The 18,975-nt window shown below is 40.5% G+C and overlaps 1 protein-coding gene across 1 annotated transcript in view; it reads left to right on the forward strand.

Annotated features, from left to right (window-relative positions):
* Positions 1-18,975, forward strand: part of OXCT1 (3-oxoacid CoA-transferase 1) — an 88,585-nt gene that overhangs the window by 17,124 nt on the left and 52,486 nt on the right. Inside the window, exons 4-7 of the mRNA XM_050912916.1 lie at positions 576-711; positions 4,650-4,799; positions 6,536-6,642; positions 11,370-11,430. Coding sequence (XP_050768873.1) covers positions 576-711; positions 4,650-4,799; positions 6,536-6,642; positions 11,370-11,430 — 454 coding nt within the window. The remainder of the gene's footprint in view (positions 1-575; positions 712-4,649; positions 4,800-6,535; positions 6,643-11,369; positions 11,431-18,975) is intronic.

Genomic DNA, 18,975 nt, shown 5'->3' on the forward strand with positions numbered 1-18,975 from the left:
TTGCTGGAGAAGGCAATTTCTTAATAAGAAATTGAATTATTTACTGTAATAAGAAAATTTAAATACAAATATTCTCATACCTTATATACAAACTATCACTATAAATGTGAATGTGCCTTTCTCCTTGAGCTGCTAAGTAATCACTTGCCTTTTGCCTGGGGAGCAAGAGTTTAAACAAAAAATAAATTGGTGTTGACTCAAAGCCAGGCTGTGCCATGTGTGACTTTTTATTAATTAATAAGGCTTTTTAAAGGAGCAGGTATGTAAGGTAACACCATTTGTTAAGCTGGTATTTGTAGCTATTACATGTGAAACATCTTTAAAAGGAAGTTTTGGATGTATTCAGTGCCTTAGAAGAGATGAGGTCTGAGCACTGGACTCCTAAATTTTAATTGTAGTTTTGATATTTTCCCCCTAAAAGCTGGAATTTGATTTTTGTCTCCAGTTCCTTATGCCTGAAGTAGGGGGAGATAACTTTTGTTCTATCTTATTAAGTCATTAAAGTTTATTAAGTGCTTTGAATACAACAAAACTCTGTTATAAATGCTGAGTATTGTCTGGCTTTTTCTACACAGTGTTGACAATTTTGGACTTGGTCTTCTGCTTCAGACTAAGCAGATAAAACGCATGGTGTCATCATATGTTGGAGAGAACGCTGAATTTGAACGTCAGTATTTGTCTGGTGAGCTTGAAGTTGAGCTTACACCTCAGGTAAGGAGTGTCTCTAGGAGACTGGTGATTTCATTTCATCTAAAATACTGAATAGAATAATGCTTAAATGCTCTTATAAAATTATTTTGCAATCCAGATGTTTTGCCTGTGTGCAGATATGCAGTAAAGACAGATGGCACTTGCCATCTGTGGTGGGTTGACCCTGGCTGGATGCCAGGTGCCCACCAAAGCTGCTCTATCACTCCCCTCCTCAGCTGGACAGGGGAGAGAAAATATAACGACAGGCTTATGGGTTGAGATAAGGACAGGGAGAGATCATTCACCAATTACCCTCATGGGCAAAAGAGACTCAACTTGGGGAAATTAGTTTAATTTATTACCAATCAAATCAGAGTAGGATAATGAGAAATAAAATCAAATCTTAAAAAAACCACCTTCCCCTCACCCCTCCCTTCTTCCCGGGCTTAACTTCACTCCCGAATTCTCTACGTCCTCCCCTGCCAGCGGTGCAGGGAGATGGGGAATGGGGGTTGTGGTCAGTTCATCACACGTTGTTTCTGCCGCTCCTTCCTCCTCAGGGGGGAGGACTCCTCACACTCTCCTCACACTCTTCCCCTGCTCCAGCGTGGGGTCCCTCCCATGGGAGACAGTCCTCCATGAACTTCTCCAACACGAGTCCTTCCCACAGGCTGCAGTTCTTCACAAACTGCTCCAGCATGGGTCCCTTCCGTGGGGTGCAGTCCTTCAGGAACAGACTGCTCCAGCGTGGGTCCCCCACGGGGTCACAAGCCCTGCCAGCAAACCTGCTCCAGCGTGGGCTCCTCTCTCTCCACAGGTTCACAGGTCCTGCCAGGAGCCTGCTCCAGCGCAGGCTTCCCACAGGGTCACAGCCTCCTTTGGGCATCCCCCTGCTCTGGCGGGGGGTCCTCCACGGGCTGCAGGTGGATATCTGCTCCACCGTGGACCTCCATGGGCTGCAGGGGGACAGCCTGCCTCGCCATGGTCTTCACCACCGGCTGCAGGGGGATCTCTGCTCCAGTGCCTGGAGCACCTCCTCCCCCTCCTTCTTCACTGACCTTGGTGTCAGCAGAGTTGTTTCTCTCACATGTTCTCACTCCTCTCTGCAGCTGCAATTGCTGCTGCACAGTAACTTTTTTTGCCCTTCTTGAATCTGTTATCCCAGAGGTGCTGCCACTGTCACTGATGGGCTCGGCCTTGGCCAGCGGCGGGTCTGTCTTGTAGTCAGCTGGCATTGGCTCCATCAGACACAGGGGAAGCTGCTAGCAGGTTCTCACAGAAGCCACCCCTGTAGCCCCCCTGCTACCAAAACCTTGCCACGCAAACCCAATACACCATCTTAGGATCATGGGCTGTAGGCTGCAACTGGTCTGTTAAGAACTGACTGGTTGTATTGTGTAAATTCTTTTTATGGCTTGTTACATTATATTCATTTCAAGTATATATATACACACAGATATGTATATTTTATTGTACAATGTTTGATTTTTGGTAGTTCCTCCTAGATTGTAGAAAAACAGACAAAGTATGCTCACTACTGTGGCCCATTTAAGGAGAAAAAAGTCAAGGAGTGCTGAATTCCCGTGTAGGTGGTAGCTTGTGTGTGCTTTTGGGATTGTTGCGTGTGCAGTGTCTGCCATCTAGTGGGTAGGAATCAAATTAGGAGATTTCAGTTCATTGTGAGACAACTCTTTTGGGCTTGTTCATTAGATCTTAACTAAATTAATCTCTGCATAATGTTACGAGCCAGTATTTACAACTTTACTTTTTAGCACCGTAGTTTTAATTATTTTAACACTGCCAAGCTATCCAAATAGCCTGAATTCAATGAGATCCTAAAATCATGAGTATCCTCACATTCTATTAAGATCTAGTTTTGTGAAATTAGTACTCTAACTTTAAAGCCTATAGGGTGTTAGTGTTAGTATAGACGTTATTTGGAAATGCCACACACATAACCTTTGGGCTTTAAATAGCTATAGATTTAAGTCTCTGGAAAAAAGTCTTAAGTTTTTATGGAGAAGAGAGTCTTGGGCTTCATCTCTTGGGAATGTCTCTTAGAATCCCAGAGATGGGCAGAAAAGGTCCTTTTATACCCAGTCAGCTGACATGGAAATAACCAGGCACTTGTCACTTCTCATGTTTCAAAAGTCGCAAATCTCACAATTTGTTTTTTTCTTCTTCCTATTTCATGTTCAATGCTTTCATCTAGAAGACCTTGAACTCCTTAGACATTTAATTTGCTTTGTGGACTGCACAGACAAGCTATATAGATCCAGCATGAAAATACTGTGTCTACAGTGTGCAATGGTAAACAGTAAGGTGAATTAATAGCTTGCTAGGACATGCAGGGATTTGAAATATTTGTGTCAAGACAAAATAGCATTTTGGAAAATGCTCTTCAAGTTTGGTATGACTTTAGGCAAAATGGGGGACTGTTCTGTCCTTGTTACACAGTAAGAGAGAAGTCATGGTGAGATCTTGAAATGCTAAGGCTTCTTGGAACACAGGACTTTGTATCATTGCATGGTTTGCATCTGCCTCTTGCCACCATTTTGTAAACCTACCAGAAGTCATTGTGTTTCTTGCAGGATAACTGGGTGTCGTGGTTTAACCCCAGTCAGCAACTAAGCAGCACGCAGCTGCTTCCCCCTCCCCCCTCCCAGTGGGGTAGGGAGGAGGAAAGGAAAAAAAGTAAAACTCGTGGATTGAGATAAGAACAGTTTAGTAACTAAAGTAAAATAAAATATACTACTACTACTACTACTATAATAATTGTAATGAAAAGGAATACAACAAAAAAAAAAAGAAATAACACCCAAGAAAAGACAAGTGATGCACAATGCAGTTGCTCACCACCCGCTGACCGATGCCTGAGCAGCGATCCGCGCCTCCCGGCCAACTCCCCCCTGTTTATATACTGGGCATGACGTTCCATGGTATGGAATACCCCTTTGGGTCAGCTGCCCCAGCTATGCTCCCTCCCAGCTTCTTGCACACCTGCTTGCTGGCAGAGCATGGGAAACTGAAAAATCCTTGACTTCTTAAGATAAGCACTACTTAGCAACAACTAAAACATCAGAGTGTTATCAATAGTATTCTCACACTAAATCCAAAACACAGCACTATACCAGCTACTAAGATGAAAATTAACTCTATTCCAGCCGAAACCAGGACGCTGGGGAAAACACAACCTATGTTTTGGAGGCCATCAAGCTAGATAATTGACCATGATGGTCTTGTCTTGCTTTGAATCCAGAAAAATGTCCAAAAAAATTGGGAAAGGACACTAATGAAAAGCAGGCAGACGAATCTTTGGCCATAAGTCCATAATTAAGGCTGATGAGGAATTTGGGCTGTTAATATCTGTGGTACAGCTGGACATAGAGCAGAATGCAGATGGGGTGGTCAAATGGAGTAGAAATACTGTTCTGTCAGCTTCTTGGTATTCTTAGCACGGGCGACCCAGATCACTGGACTCCCTCCTCTTTTCTCGATCTGCTGTACGTGGCTGTTTCAACTTGGAGTGATGTATGAAGTTTTTCTTAAGATGTTGGAGAATGAAACATAAATATGTAGGACTGTTATAAAAGAAGAACCTTCTAGCGTATGTAGCCAGGTGGGAAAGAGAAAAAGAACTCTGTACTCAGAGTAATAGATTGGGAAACAAGCCAAAGGAGAGGAGGCACAGCAAAGTGCTGGGGCTTGGGAGTTGACAGGGAGTTGTGTGACGGTGTGCTCTTGGGCAATTTATGGCCGTGTGTGAAGCATTTCTTGCCATATCCAGTACCAATCCCACAAAGGAGAGCTGAAATGAGAGGAAGAAATAGATGTGATCATCTTCTGAGTTCAGAAGGAAAAGCTGCAAATGACAGGATATAAAAATAAGTTCAAGCAAGCCATTCATCGAAGTTTGATTTGTTCTCAAATGACTGGTTCTTAAATATGTTTTCTTATAGGGTACACTCGCTGAACGTATTAGAGCAGGAGGAGCAGGAATCCCAGCATTTTACACCAGTACCGGCTATGGGACACTGGTGCAGGAAGGGGGTGCACCTATCAAATACAACACAGATGGCACCATTGCCATTGCCAGCCAGCCAAGAGAGGTAAGATGTCAATTTGTTATTAGGAAGCCATCTGCTTTGAAAACTGAATTTCTTATATATTTCCAAGATAAACAGTAATATAAGTACCTCCTGGCCAAATTTAACTTTGGTATATTGGATTAACAGGATGTCTGTGGTACCAGACACATCAGTTTTCCTGCCACTGCTTACTTCTGTCCTCTGTGATGTGTTAGAAAAGTTTTTACAACTCTAGGGTGACTTAGCATCAAGAACTGGTCCAAGTGAAAACCCACCTTGCTGAGTTACTCTTCACTCGACAGTTCTCTGACCAGGTTCACTGTGTATTCAAACAAAATCTTGTACCGGGCCACTGGAGTGCACAGTACGGATTGAGAACAACCTCCTATTAGTGGAGCAGGTTCTCCTTAAATACTGTGGTATGGAGTAAGCAGCCCTGCAGCTGTACATGAAGCTTTAGCATTAGAAGAGATGGGACATTTTCCTGTTAAACAGGAAAGAGCTCAGTTGACACAAACTTTCAGGAAACGCATTTGCCAACAGTTGAAATGCAATTTAGTTTTGAGTATTTGAAATTTCAAAGAAATAAAAAGAGTGTGGCTTCCAAGTGAGAAGCAAGGGCTTTGTATTGAAATTGGATGTAGAATTTGGAGGAGGGAAGAGATTTCTCAGTGCCATAACTGTAGTTGAAGAAATGGATGGGGCTAACGCTGTGTGTTCCAATTAAGCTGCAAATGGCATTAAATTCTACCTAAAGAATGTCTCTGGGGTAAAGGTAATTTCACCACCCCCCTGTGGTTTTTGTGTATTTTATACATGGCTATTTTCAGTATCTAATCATTAACTTAGTAATTTTTTTCCTTAATTTTCTTACTGAATATGTCATTATGATGTTTTACCATTTGAAGGAATGTTTTGTTTATTAAATAGCTTATAATTTTGATAACATTTTTCTTCTACTTTTAACATTTGTGGAAAAGTCTCTCTTACTCTCCTCAGTCTTTTGGGGGCTAATAACATGACTAGCATGATTTGATCCATTCTCCAAATCCATTTCGAATGCAAGTGTCATTTTAGAAAAGCTCAGATCTCCTTTTACAGGACCGAAAAACTGATTTCTGATACACTTTTGTCATACTTCCTCCTCCTCTCAGAAATTTTAAATAGCTCTCAAGTAGTATTTGTCTATACTCTAACCTTCTACATTGTTAAGAGAAATGCTGTTTCATGTTTCTATATAGGATTAAAATACTAGCTGTTTGTCAGTTACATATTCTGGCTTCAGGCACAATATCATTACAAATATTGATCATAAATGCAGAGAAAACCAAATGAAATGTCAGATGATGTGATTTGAGTGCTCTGTCTCAAATCAACTTCATTTTAGATTTGAGGTTTCTGGTAGTAGGCAGTGATTATGAACTTTTTCAACAGTTCTGCTTTAGCACTTCAGTTTTTGGTTAGGTGGTAGATGTGCAGGAAGAAGCATGTCTAATTCCAGTAGATGGAGCAGCAGGAATATGGATCTGATTCTCGTTCTGTTTCACTAAACAGAGACACTATAATAAAACTGGGGTTTACAGCCTTTCCGTGCTTCTCTTATTATACAGTTGAGCTACAGTTTTTCAGATAAAACTTCATGTAGTACAAGAAGAAGTCTGAATATAATAGTCTGTAAAATTAACCCCATAAATAAGTCTTACATGGGAGATCTGTTTGAAGAAACCTACGTCTCAATAGTGTACTTTTCTCTGTAGGTGCGAGAGTTTGATGGCCGTCACTTTATTCTGGAGAAGTCGATTACAGGAGATTTTGCTCTTGTGAAGGCATGGAAGGCTGATCGTGCAGGAAACATCATTTTCAGGTATGACTTGTTTACCAGTGGGAAGAGATCCTTTAATGGTTTAGATAATGAAAGAGAAGGAGAATCCTGTCTCTTGTGTGATGACAAAATAATGTTTTACTGATTTCACTTTCTTTCATATTGCCTTTCCCTACTGTCAAATTATACTGCTATAAACACCAAAATATAATTACTTGTTCTAATGACTTTTGAGAATTCGAACATAGCTGTGAAATAACATATTGGTAGTTAAAAATGAGACATAGCAGACCAAAGTCATTGTGATGACTGTGGAGAAATGTGGTGACATTCTGTTCATTTCAATTTTCATGTTAGTTTGGGTCCTTTTCCTTGTGCAATTGAAGGCTGACCGAAGAAGTGCAGGTTCGTGTATGTCAGAAGAGAAGGGAGCTGAGTCAGTCTCCTTGGCAGTCAGTGATCGGAAAACTTGATTCTGTCCCCAGGAAAGTGTGTTTAAAGTCAATCTGATCTCAGTGGTGTAGGGAGAGGCAACATATGAATTTAAACATCTTTTGTAGTGAAAAGTTTGGGTGTTGCACTAGTGATAACATCATTTATTTGAGTTGCTATATTTGTGCTCTGGTTTGTCCTGAACTGAAGCAGGAGAGGTTTGCTTATGTTTAACATCTGGTTTTTATTTGTTTGTTTTATGGCTATCAGATGAAAAGGTAAGTGTTATGGTAATCAGTTGCAGTTTACTACAAGAAGATGCTGAGTGATGCAGTCTGTCTTTGTATGTATTAAAACAAACGAGGAGTTGAAAAAGCAACTGAAAAATATATGGATAAAATAATACCGATAAAGTAATGCTTTTCTTTGTGTATATATGTATATATACGCATATATTCACATAAATTTTTATCTAGATATCTTACAGATGTAATAATAAGATTAAATTAAAATGCTTGAAAACTAAGAGAATTTTTTATTTTACCCAACTCTTGACATCCTGCCTTGCCCACTGGCGAGACAGGATGGTTTCTGATTGAAAACTGAACTTTCTTGTGTGTGTGCACATGAATTTAATGGCTGCTAAACTACTTTCCTTAGGCTCTGGGACATGGAATACAGGAAACAGTCTTTCCCCTTGGGCTTCTCTTTGATCTTGAGCCTCTACTGTCTGAGCTTTTACCCCATATCTGTCTACTGATGCTTACTTACCTCTGAAAAATTCTTTCATTCTCCACAGAAACAGACTGGTTGTGTTCTCCCTTTTTCCCTCCGTTCCTTTATGTCCTGTTGGTCTTTCTTTATGCCTTTCCCTCTCCCTCCTGTTCCTTTCAGAAGTCTTCATATGTCTCCCACATTCACACGATACAGTTGATACCAGATACTACTTCCATCTGGAGTGGAGACCTAAAAATCTTGATTCCTTCTTTCAACTGTAACTAATCAAAGATGGAAACATCATCATCCAGTGTCTTATTCCGTGTAGAGTATTGCTAGCTTAAAACAATTTGCTTATAATAACCAGTGACCCATTCTGTTTTTGGATGAGACACAGATTACCTGATGGCCTAGAACAGAGAAAGATAGGCTCATCTCATAGCCTGCGGGAGACAACAGAGAAGGAAATTGTAATAGAGTAGAATATGACAGCAATATTTCTGTGATTTACAGAATGAAAATGTATTTTTGGCATCATGCTACATATTGAGTATGTATTCACCACTGCCAGTGGGACCCTTCCATACTTTTTTTATTATGTGACTTCTGTTTTTGTTTGCTGATGTATGCCTAGATAGACATAGGCTCTGTGTTTACTCACATCTGCCACTGCTTTCACAGCAGTGTGGTACTATTTATAGTGTGTTTCCCGTAACTCTGATAATCTGTGGAGCCAATAGGAATGGAGTAGGTGTCTGCCAAACTTAATCACCCTCAAGCTAAGCGCTTTTTTAAATCTAAAGGATGTACTTTAGGTAGACTTATTTGGACCCCAGGCCAGCATGAGTTTTTTTGTCTATTCTCATACATGAAGCTAAACTGTTTTCTTGGGGATCTGGAGTGGCACCAGCTCCTTTAGAAAGCAGTTTTTTAAACAAGGTTTTCTACATGGTATTTTGTGTCCCCTAGCTCTTTTGTTCCATACAACATGCTGTGGCTGCTTTCCTTCCAGGCATCTTTAAGCTGAGTGTACTATTCTGCACCACAGCTTTTGCCTAACAAGACCTGTATCTGGCCCAGTAGATAATAATTCTTAGGTATAGTCCACCATTACCAAGACAAATAATCCAAGACTCTCTCAAACATAATGAAATAATCCCACTTTTTTCCTGTGCTAGCTGAAGGGATGCATATATGGGCATTTCGCTTTGTTAGTCTGATGCATGTACTAGTTCTACTTAGCAGAACAGAGTGTCTCCTTGGAGCTTTGCTTGTTAGGGACAACAGCAGGGAGTGCCACTGCTTTTGTGGATATTCTACCTCCTTTGGCTCCCCTCCCTTTTCACCTGGTACCATTCTTTGGAGTTGTTCTAGCCCAGTATACTTCCACTTTACAAGTTGAGGTGTGGTTTGGTGCTGGTGAAAGTACACTCTTCACAAAAGAACAGAGACATTGAAGGGATAACCTGAGTCAGGGCCCCTGCTGTCACAGACAGTCATGTCAGGTCATCTCTTCGTATTTCAAGTGGTTCTGCAATACGTAAATTCAGCTCATATCTGAGGTATCCCTTCATCTCTGCACCATTAGGTACGTAGTGGATGTAGTTTGTTGGTTTAGTCTACTATGAACTAGTTTGCTATCTTTTGCCTTTGGGAGAAAAGCTGTTGTCATGCCTTTGGGTCAGCTTAGGAATCCATTGCTGGAACAATGGACTTTGTAGACATTGCTGAGTCTAGATGTCCAGAAAGCTATCTTAAAATAAAAAGACAAACTTAGCTAGCTAGTTTCTGGATTTCATACTCCAAAAACCTAAACATTATTCTGTGTTGGAAAATAAGTATAGTGTTTCTGTTTTTTCTTCTTCTGATGATGTGTTCTTTAGAAATAAGACCTTTGATCTTCTAAAAGACTGCTGCTTCTGAAACAACTTTACTAACGCAAGAACATTCTAAATTGCATAAGCTTTTATAAATAGGGTCAGAATCAAGCCCATTAACTCTCCTTAATTTGACATTGAAATGTTTTCTTGTAACTTTTTCCTCTATGTAAAAATAATTTTATATCAGTTTCTTTAACTGGCAGACCAGCCACTACAATCTTGAGAAAGTCTTTGGTGCAGAAAAGTAGTCACTTGGGATGAAATACTGAATTCTTTGTTTCCACATCTGCTTTCCCCCATCTGTATCCATTCCCCTGCTATTTTAATTCAGCTTTTGTAACTCTATTTTTCTTCTCATTTTCTACTCTGCCTAGTTTAGGGTAGTTTTCCCTAAATCACTACTACCTAGTATTGTATTCGTGCACTAAGAGAAGAACATAAATTCAGGTCATTTTTTTTTTATGGTTTCCTCTTCTTGCATGCTTTTGTGTTTACGCAGCCACAGAGAAGACCCACGGACAAAAGATATTGTCCCTTCTGTAGCCTCTGTTAGAGGCTTCACAGCTGCTGTGTATTGCCAATAAAACAGGATTTCCCCAAGATACGTATAGCTTTGGGTATAGCTTTGATTCTGTAGGTCTCTGGACTAGAAATCCTGTTAAAACTTCATGGTAGTCTCAGGATTTGGCCGTTTCAGTTCCCTACCCTCCCCCAAAGCCACGAGGTGGCAGCAGCATCCCGAAGTTCAGCATGGCTATAGCACTAGGCATGGTCATCACACAAAAGGGTGAAGAAAGGAGGAGAAGGCATTGGGAAATAAGGATGGTCAGAAAAATAAATGCTTCTGTGGAAAGGGGACGGGGGAAAGGAGGTTTTGACTTGTTTTGAACCCTAGTTTCATGCATTTTGATGAAAAATTTTCAAGAATTCTACTTTTTAAAAGAGAAAAATGCTGAGAAGCTATCAGTGGAACCCCACTAAAATATACATCATTATCCTTAAATATGACACACAGTTTTGTTTGCTTTCTGAAAAATACAGAGGGGGGCTGACACAGGTCACTTGTTTTTCCTTGTGCCTACTAGGATCTCGGTGCAGATCCCAGCACAGTTATACATGTCATGTGTTACTTTTATTCCACAGAGGTTCTTTTTCCTTGTTACAGAAATACTGCATGGGAATACTTAGGATGAATGCCAGAGTCTTGCAGAGAGTGCTGAAACTGGCACAGCTTTTTTAATCAAGAGAATTGGATTAAATTTACTACTGTGCAAAGTGCTATTCCAAGTCCTAGTCTGAATTATGAAGGCATATGTGGGACTTGAGAGGTTTTTAGGCCCTGTGCTGGCCCCCCTGTGGAGATTAATTTCATTGTTTGTGCAGTGAAATAATGGGAAGGTACATTGTACAAAGGCCATCTTTCTGCTGCTCTTGGATCTAATAAATGAAGATATCAGTAGCATATCCAATTTCAATTGAATAATGTGCTGATTAAAAGTCAAAAGAGCTGTAATAAATGTAAAGTCTAATGTAGCAAAATATGATTTAATTTCATATGCGTCTTACACAATTCCATAATACTTTTTCCTCCCTCCTATTTTTTTATTAGTCCTCTAGCTATTTGGTGAAAAGATTTGTGATGTTCATATTACAGAGATACTTGTAGTAGCTTATCTCTGAAAAGTCTTTCCTCGTACTATTACAGCTTTTAATATGTACTTATTTTCCTTTCTTTTGCAGGAAAACTGCAAGAAACTTCAACCAACCTATGTGCAAAGCTGCCAAGACAACTGTGGTAGAGGTAGGGAATTGAAATATAGTAAGCCCTATAACCCTGTAGTCAACAAATCCCTTTGTTTTGCATGATATTCTAGGGACAGAGTTCTTTTCTTGACTCATTGGGGGATTTCATAGCAGGGATGGTGGTCTAACCTGTCTCCTTGGGTTGCCTACTCCTTACACTATGCTCTGTTTTAGTGATTAGTTCACCATGGTTCCTCAGTTTATTACTGTTCATCTGATCCTGGCCAGGACTTCATGTTTGTTGTGATCAGCCTTTGAAAGGGAAACACGGCAACAACCTTCAAATTTGTTAAATAAAATAATATGTGGGTGAAAGAAGAAACAGTAGGCGTAGGCTGTGCTTGAGAAGATTCACGTAAGACCTTATGCAAAACTTCCTGATAATAAGGATAAGTACATAGCAGCATAGATTGGGCAAATCATGGAGCTATCATAGTTGCGGTCTGTAAAATTTAATAAATTACATAAATGTCAGTCCAGAATGAGATACAGACATTTGGTTATGCCTTGAAAAAGAGGATGGACTAGATGATCTAGAATTTTCTTCCAATCTTTTTGTCCTTTTTCCTTGTTGTCCAAAACGGTAATGTTTAAAAACATGGAGCAGCCTACACTGGAAATATATTGGTGACTGGAGAGTTGCTAAGGCATAGCAATATCTAAAAGATAAACTGCTCTATTAGCTTTTTCATCACTCTGGTAAGTTTTTTTTATATGCCTAATAAAAGGTAAATATGGTTTGACAGTGAGATCAGGACAAACTCTTCTAGACTATTTCTAGTAAATTCTAAATGGAAGAGGCTTGTGTTTCTTCAGGGTTTTTGTTTTGGTTTGGTTTTTTGTTTGGGGGTTGGGCTTTGTTTTGGGGTTTGGTTCTTTTTTGGTAAAATCTTATCTGGAAAATATATTTGTTATATAAACGTCTCTGGATAATACATTTGGGAACTTGAGTTATTTCTTTGTGTTTTACAGAACTATGGCAAAAAATACCGTAGAATTTGTCACACGACTTACAGTGACAATTCAGCAACAGTACATGAATTTTCACAGTTGGTTTTCAAGAAAGGTTTAAAATGTTTTTCCATTTAAAAATGAAATAACGAATCTTTCATCATTCCCTTTCCTTCTAGTCACTTGCCCTTCATACTTTGTTCAGTCTGGCGTTTAGAGAATTTAAGTAGATCAAAGCCTTCCACCTACATTCCATCTCATTCTCTCTTTCTGCTCTTCTATGCATGTGTGATAAGGTAGAATTTTCTTGTCAGTGAGCAGCAATTATGTGACATCCTTCTTGCTATAATTCTACTTAACAGTCTTTAGTAGATCTGCTGTGAACTGTGTCCACCATGAGTCTTGTTGCATTTTCAATACCATTTAAAAACTGACAAGCTTTTTGCAAGATGGCATACTAATATTACTTTACAACTCTAGTTTTTTATGGGCAAATTAATGAGTGAAGAGGTATAACTAGAGATTTAGGACAAATAGATATTTTGAGCCAAATGCAATGCCTCATTGGCTTAACTTTTAAGTGTCTTTCTTCCAAAGTGGAATTCAGAATGTTGTGTTTGGATTTAAGAGTTCAAATCCAGGGAATTGGAAGGCGATATCTCAATATGGCATTTAGTACATAGTCAGTACTGAGCATTGTCAGACTGCAGCTGTCTAGAGCTAATCACTAGGGAACTGAGGCAACTGAGAAGAGCTTTGCCTGACTCCTTAGTTAGTGTTGTTCAAGGCTGAATGGTGAAATTCTCAATCCCACTTACAGGGAGAAGAGAAAAGTTTGTGTAGGGTGGTAATTTGGATACTCTCTTGGCAGCAGGGATTTCTGAATTCTGGTATCTGTTCCCAGCTCTGTTTCTGTTTTTAACCCACTGACCATTTAACTTAATTTAAGCAGACAGTTCTAGAAGTAGAGATTTGAAGCCATCCCTGCTCCTTCCCGTCAAACTAGCTACAGGTCAGACTTGTCTTCAGAGTCATGCAGTGATCGATTGGGATTTGCAGGATTGTAGTTTCTCAGTCTGGCACTCCCATCGCGATTTTGAACGTGGAGCTTTGTACCTGTTATGCAACCAGACTTACGCTGCCAACATCTGCTTGTCTAGCACGAAGCACCAAGCTGAGGCAGGTAACTAGCAAAAATTAGAGGCTCTGTGTTTCTGATTTTTGAGTTGCTGAAATTTTTCCTTTAAAATGAATGTTATGAATGCACAGAAAAGGAGAGTTATTGTTCATTGTAGCTACTCTGATGGGTTATTTATTTCCCTTTTCTGCTTATTTGTATACATCTAGTTTTATCCAGTCCTTTAGAAGCAACCTCTTTTTCAGGAACAGAACTTAATTTGTTAAACTTCACGTTAGAAGGATGGATGCTACACCATTCACTTATGTCACTATTAAGTCAGTAAGTACATTCAGTCATAGTATAACTTGAATTTTGGAAGATAGGTTTAATCAGAAAGTTATCCTGCCTTGATGCAAACAAAACAAGAGATGGAAAACCCATCCTTCTGTTTGTGCTTGTTCCAGTGGTTAATCATCCTCACGGGTATAAATATGTCTTTTTACTGTAATTAGTTTGGCTTTAGGTTCCATCGAGTGCTTTTACTCTTTTCTGCTAGATTAAAAACCTTTCTGAAGCTGGCATTTCCTTCCCACTGAGTGACTTCTCAGAGCTGTTGATGTGATGAACAGATTGAGGTCTGGATGATTCTGACTGTAAAACATTTTCTTCAGCTTTCCTATCCTTTTTATGTCCATCTCCTTCTTGCTCTGTTTTTTTCTGAAACTTTACAAATGTGACCATCTGGAGTGTCTTCAGCATTGTAACACTGCTGCCACTAATGTCACCTGAAAAGTAGAGTTACTCTTTAGTCCTGCTGGTTCCTTGTTTGCATACCTGTACTCTTTGCTGATCATTATATGGGGGGTCCTACAGTGTTAGTTGCTTACACCTTGTTGATCTGTTTCCGGCATACTTCAGGAAAAGTGTATTCAGTGTTTTCCAACATGCATGCTGTAAGTATGGCAGGTATTTCTTGATCACAGATGTCTTAACTTTGTGTTTTGTTATGAAACATGTTATGTTTGAATAGACCCAGTTTACCTGTTGTGTCTGGTACTGCTGCTTCCTTTTTAGGATTTATTATTTCACCAATCTTCCCCCAGATTTATTTTAGTTTCTGATCATTGATGAAAATATGGAATGGCACTTGGCATGGTAAGATCCATACCAAGGGAAATATAAACTTCTGGAAAACCAATCTCAAGGTATCTGTGAACTTGGTGAAAGTGGGTAGTGCACTGGGAATCAATTGCATTTGTTAACCTGTCCTTTGAAGTTATACCGTGGAGCTGTGAAATCTCCTGACATGCATACACAGTAAAAGACACTTTTTTCTTTAATGTATTAAGCTGCTGTTCTCTACTTTAAGTCAGTGTGGCATTTTACACTCTCTTAGCTGAAGTATGGACAGACACTTAATTTTTGTAACAATTCAGAGGTGGGAGAACTTGGCAGCATTTGCGGATGTGGAGGATAAGAGTAGAGACAAAAAAACCCCACCTCAGAAACCCACAAACTGGTAGCTATTGCTTGCTTAAAAACTCTCCCGTGTTGTGAGGAGCGAGGCTGGCTGTGCGTGGAGAGGCTTCTGAAGGAGGAGGAAGTCAGGCTGTACTGTTACCAGTTATGTCTGTGGTGCACAGTGGAAAGTTACTGATTTTTAAAATTCCCCTAGAACAAATTTCACGTTAAAGTGTCTGATCCTCAGCCTTGTTTATTTTGGCTAGGCGAATGGTCAGAGTAGCTGTTCAGTACCCTTTTTGGGATCAGAAATACATTGATTGTAAACTTCTAATGAAATGCAAGAGATGTTTACTGACCTGCACAAATATTTTGGACTGTTACATGTATTTCTTTTGTTTATCTCAGTGACAGGAAGTAGAACCTGCTAACATTCATGATAATAAGGATGTATGCGGAGGCACAGATAACTGTCTATAAAGATCCAACTGCAGAGTCCAGTGAAATTTCTACTTTAATTTAAAGATGACCAGTATAAAGGGTCAAAAAGAAGTTTTCAGCTGAATTGCATGATTCCTGTTATTTGGAAGGTAACCTTTGAAGAGAAAAATGTTAAATAATCCAATATTGGCAGCATTAGTTAGTTTGGCTTTATCTATATGTGAAAGCAAAATGATGCAGGAGTTTGTTTGTTTTTTAGTTCTTCTACAGTGTTGCATTTAAAAAAAGTTCTCTGTTCATCTGCTTCTCACTTCATCTTGCAGAACTTGCAGGAATTAAGTATGCAGTCAGAGCTGTAGCTTTGTTTGGACCTGAGCCCTCACGCATGCACTCAGCCTGAGGCTTTCGGTTGATTTTCATGTCTATAAACACTTTCCTGCTCCTATTGCAAAGACAGGAGAGTTGGGAAATCAGCTGATCTAAAAGGAACTCAGCGGTCACAAGTTATATATGAGCCACCAGCCCTTGTAAAGGTGCAGTGGGAGGGCTTGGCATGTGAAGAAACTTGAGGGCTTGTGTGGTCTTACATATGTGGTAACATTTCCAACACTCTCTGTTGAATGAAGGACATGTCTGCTGAATTCAGCAGGCGGCACTGCTGTCAAGCCCCTCAACAGACCCGTTGAATTGTGTGAAGGGAAATGAAATGCGCAGCAGCTCTGAGTTACATAGAGGTCTCCTGGATGCGTGCCTAGACTGCTAGGGCAAGGGCTGTGATATTAGGACACTTCCTAAGATGTGCATCTTCCTGTAGAGGCTCCTGTGAGCAGAGCCCCACCAGGAGGGACAGCTTTTGGTGATGGTGCCTCTTTTTTGGAGAGAATCGAGGCAACCCAAAGCCACAGGAAAAAAAATGGTGTGACCTTGCCAGGTGTGGGTGTCATGACAGCACAGGAGACGTGAAGGATGATATAGGCTTGGGCTCTTGCTCTCTGTGATGGAGGAGTACATAAACATCCGTAACAGCCCCAAACATCCCTAAGCTGTTGTCTGTTTTCTTGCCATTGTTATTCTCTGCTGTAAGACCTACTGAATACTTGTCCCTGGTGAAGTGGTTTGAGATCTCAGCCACTGCCATGATATAAGTGTTTGATAGTGGTAATAGTCAATATGTTTAGAATTATTTATTGACTGGCTGTTTGAATATCCAGTTTGAATAATTTTCTTATTCAGATTGCAGAGGATGGCTAAATATATCTCCCTGTGTAAACAGCATTTCTACCTCAAATAATATCAGGGGAGGAAAAAGGAGAGTGTACTTTCTCATAAAAGTGCATTAAATAAAAATCATTAAATGCTGCATTTTATCTCTGGTTGCCTAGTAACAACATAGCGACGTCAGCGAGCACCATTATCTCAGGTACAATGAACTGCGCTGCACTAAGGGACAGAAGCAGACTGAAATAAGCTATTTGTATCCTGTTATCTGTGCTAAATCATGGCACTGTGTTTTATTGAGGAAACTGGAAAATGAACCTTTTTTTTTTTTGGTGTCTATTCCTCCAAGTGCTTTAAGAACAGCAAAACTTTCCTCAGATGCATAGCTCTGCTCTGAGGAATTCTTCAAGGTTTTTGCACAGTGACAGTTTACTGTAAAAAGCCTGTAAGTACTATTTTAAAGTGGAAAAATAATCTAAAAGAATCTTTTTCCTTACCTGGAAGGTAACCAGGCCCGCCTGGGCCTGGTGCCCCAGCCATGGAACTCTAAACTGAACCCTTGTACAGGAAGCGGTTCTGGATTTGGGCTGGGCACAGACTTTTCATTAGGATGTGTTTCTGGGAAAGCACAGATCAGGATTTGAGGCCAAAAAGGATACAGAACTGAGGTCCTTCTGTGCAAATGGTGTAACCACTGAGGTGTTGTGTTGCTATAGCCTTTTTCGATACTGTTTAATTGCTCAGTGATGACTCCGTGTGCACTCCGGGGATGGTTGCTGAGGGGCTGTCCCAGGGATCTGCAGTGGGGGAGTGTTTAGTTTGAGAATCCCCTTTGGCACAGGATGGACACTGAGCTGCTTAGTCCTGCCACCTTACCAGAAGCTTTTGGCATAAGTGACAGTAGAATTCTAGCTGCCATAATATCATAGAATCATAGAATGGTTTGGGTTGGAAGGGACCTTAAAGATCATCTAGTTCCAACCCCCCTGCCATGGGCAGAGACACCTTCCACTAGACCAGGTTGCTTAAAGCCCCATCCAGCCTGGCCTTGAACACTTCCAGGGATGGGGGTATCCACAGCCTCTCTAGGCAACCTGTTCCAGTGCCTCGCCACACTCACAGTGAAGAACTTCTTCCTTACATCTAATCTAAATCTACCCTCTTTCAGTTTAAAGCCATTACCCCTTGTCCTATCACTACATGCCCTTGTAAAAAGTCCCTCTCCGGCTTTCTTGTAGGCCCCCTTTAGGTACTGGAAGACTGCTATAAGGTGTCCCCGGAGCCTGCTCTTCTCCAGGCTGAACAACCCCAACTCTCTCAGCCTGTCTTCATAGGAGGGGTGCTCTAGCCCCCTCATCATCTTTGTGGCCCTCCTCTAGACTTGCTCCAACAGGTCCATGTCCTTCTTATGCTGGGGGCCTCAGAGCTGAACGCAGTACTCCAGGTGGGATCTCACGAGAGCAGAGTAGAGGGGGAGAATCACCTCCCTTGACCTGCTGGTCACGCTTCTTTTGATGCAGCCCAGGATACAGTTGGCTTTCTGGGCTGCAAGCGCACATTGCTGAGTCATGTTGAGCTTCTCATCAACCAACACCCCCAAATCCTTCTCCTCAGGGCTGCTCTCAATCCACTCATCATCGCCCAGCCTGTATTTGTGCTTGGGACTGCCCCGACCCAGGTGCAGGACCTTGCACTTGGCCTTGTTGAACTTCATGAGGTTCACACGGGCCCACCTCTCAAGCCTGTCAAGGTCCCTCTGGATGGCAATATGTATATAATATGTTAGTATAATATATGCAAAATATTTGTTATATATATAAATAGATAGTATAAGTACGTAAGTCTTTGCATCTTAAACATCTAGGTGGTTAGTCAGGGCTTTTGACTGCATGATTGGATTTACATGTCTAGGTTTTGGCTAAATCCTGAATCAGAGATGCTTGTGGATCTGAATTTAGATAACCCAATTATAGAGTATAGACATAACAATATCCTTTCCCAAAGGAACCTTAGATGAAAGATTTGAGTGAACACATGTGGGAGACTAAATATGAAATGCAAGCTCATGATCTTTAGAAAACATAGAAGGGAAAACCGCAAAATATCTGGAATGCTTTTTAGGAATACTGATTTCCTGAGCTGAAAGACTTGGTAGATGAAGGCTTCTGGAAGGTATAGCTATGAAGAAATGAAGTTAGGGAAAGACTGTGTTAAGAGCTTGAGAATAAACTTTTCCAGCGTGGAGAAAGCATTGGAAGAGCAGTAGGAGTTTGACCTTGATCACAATCATTGCAATCTCAAACACAGAAAAGAAAAATGACAGAAAGTGAGACCAAGGTCAGATGTCTGAGG

This window comes from Gymnogyps californianus, chromosome Z, assembly GCF_018139145.2.
Source record: "Gymnogyps californianus isolate 813 chromosome Z, ASM1813914v2, whole genome shotgun sequence".
NCBI classification, from domain to species: domain Eukaryota; kingdom Metazoa; phylum Chordata; class Aves; order Accipitriformes; family Cathartidae; genus Gymnogyps; species Gymnogyps californianus.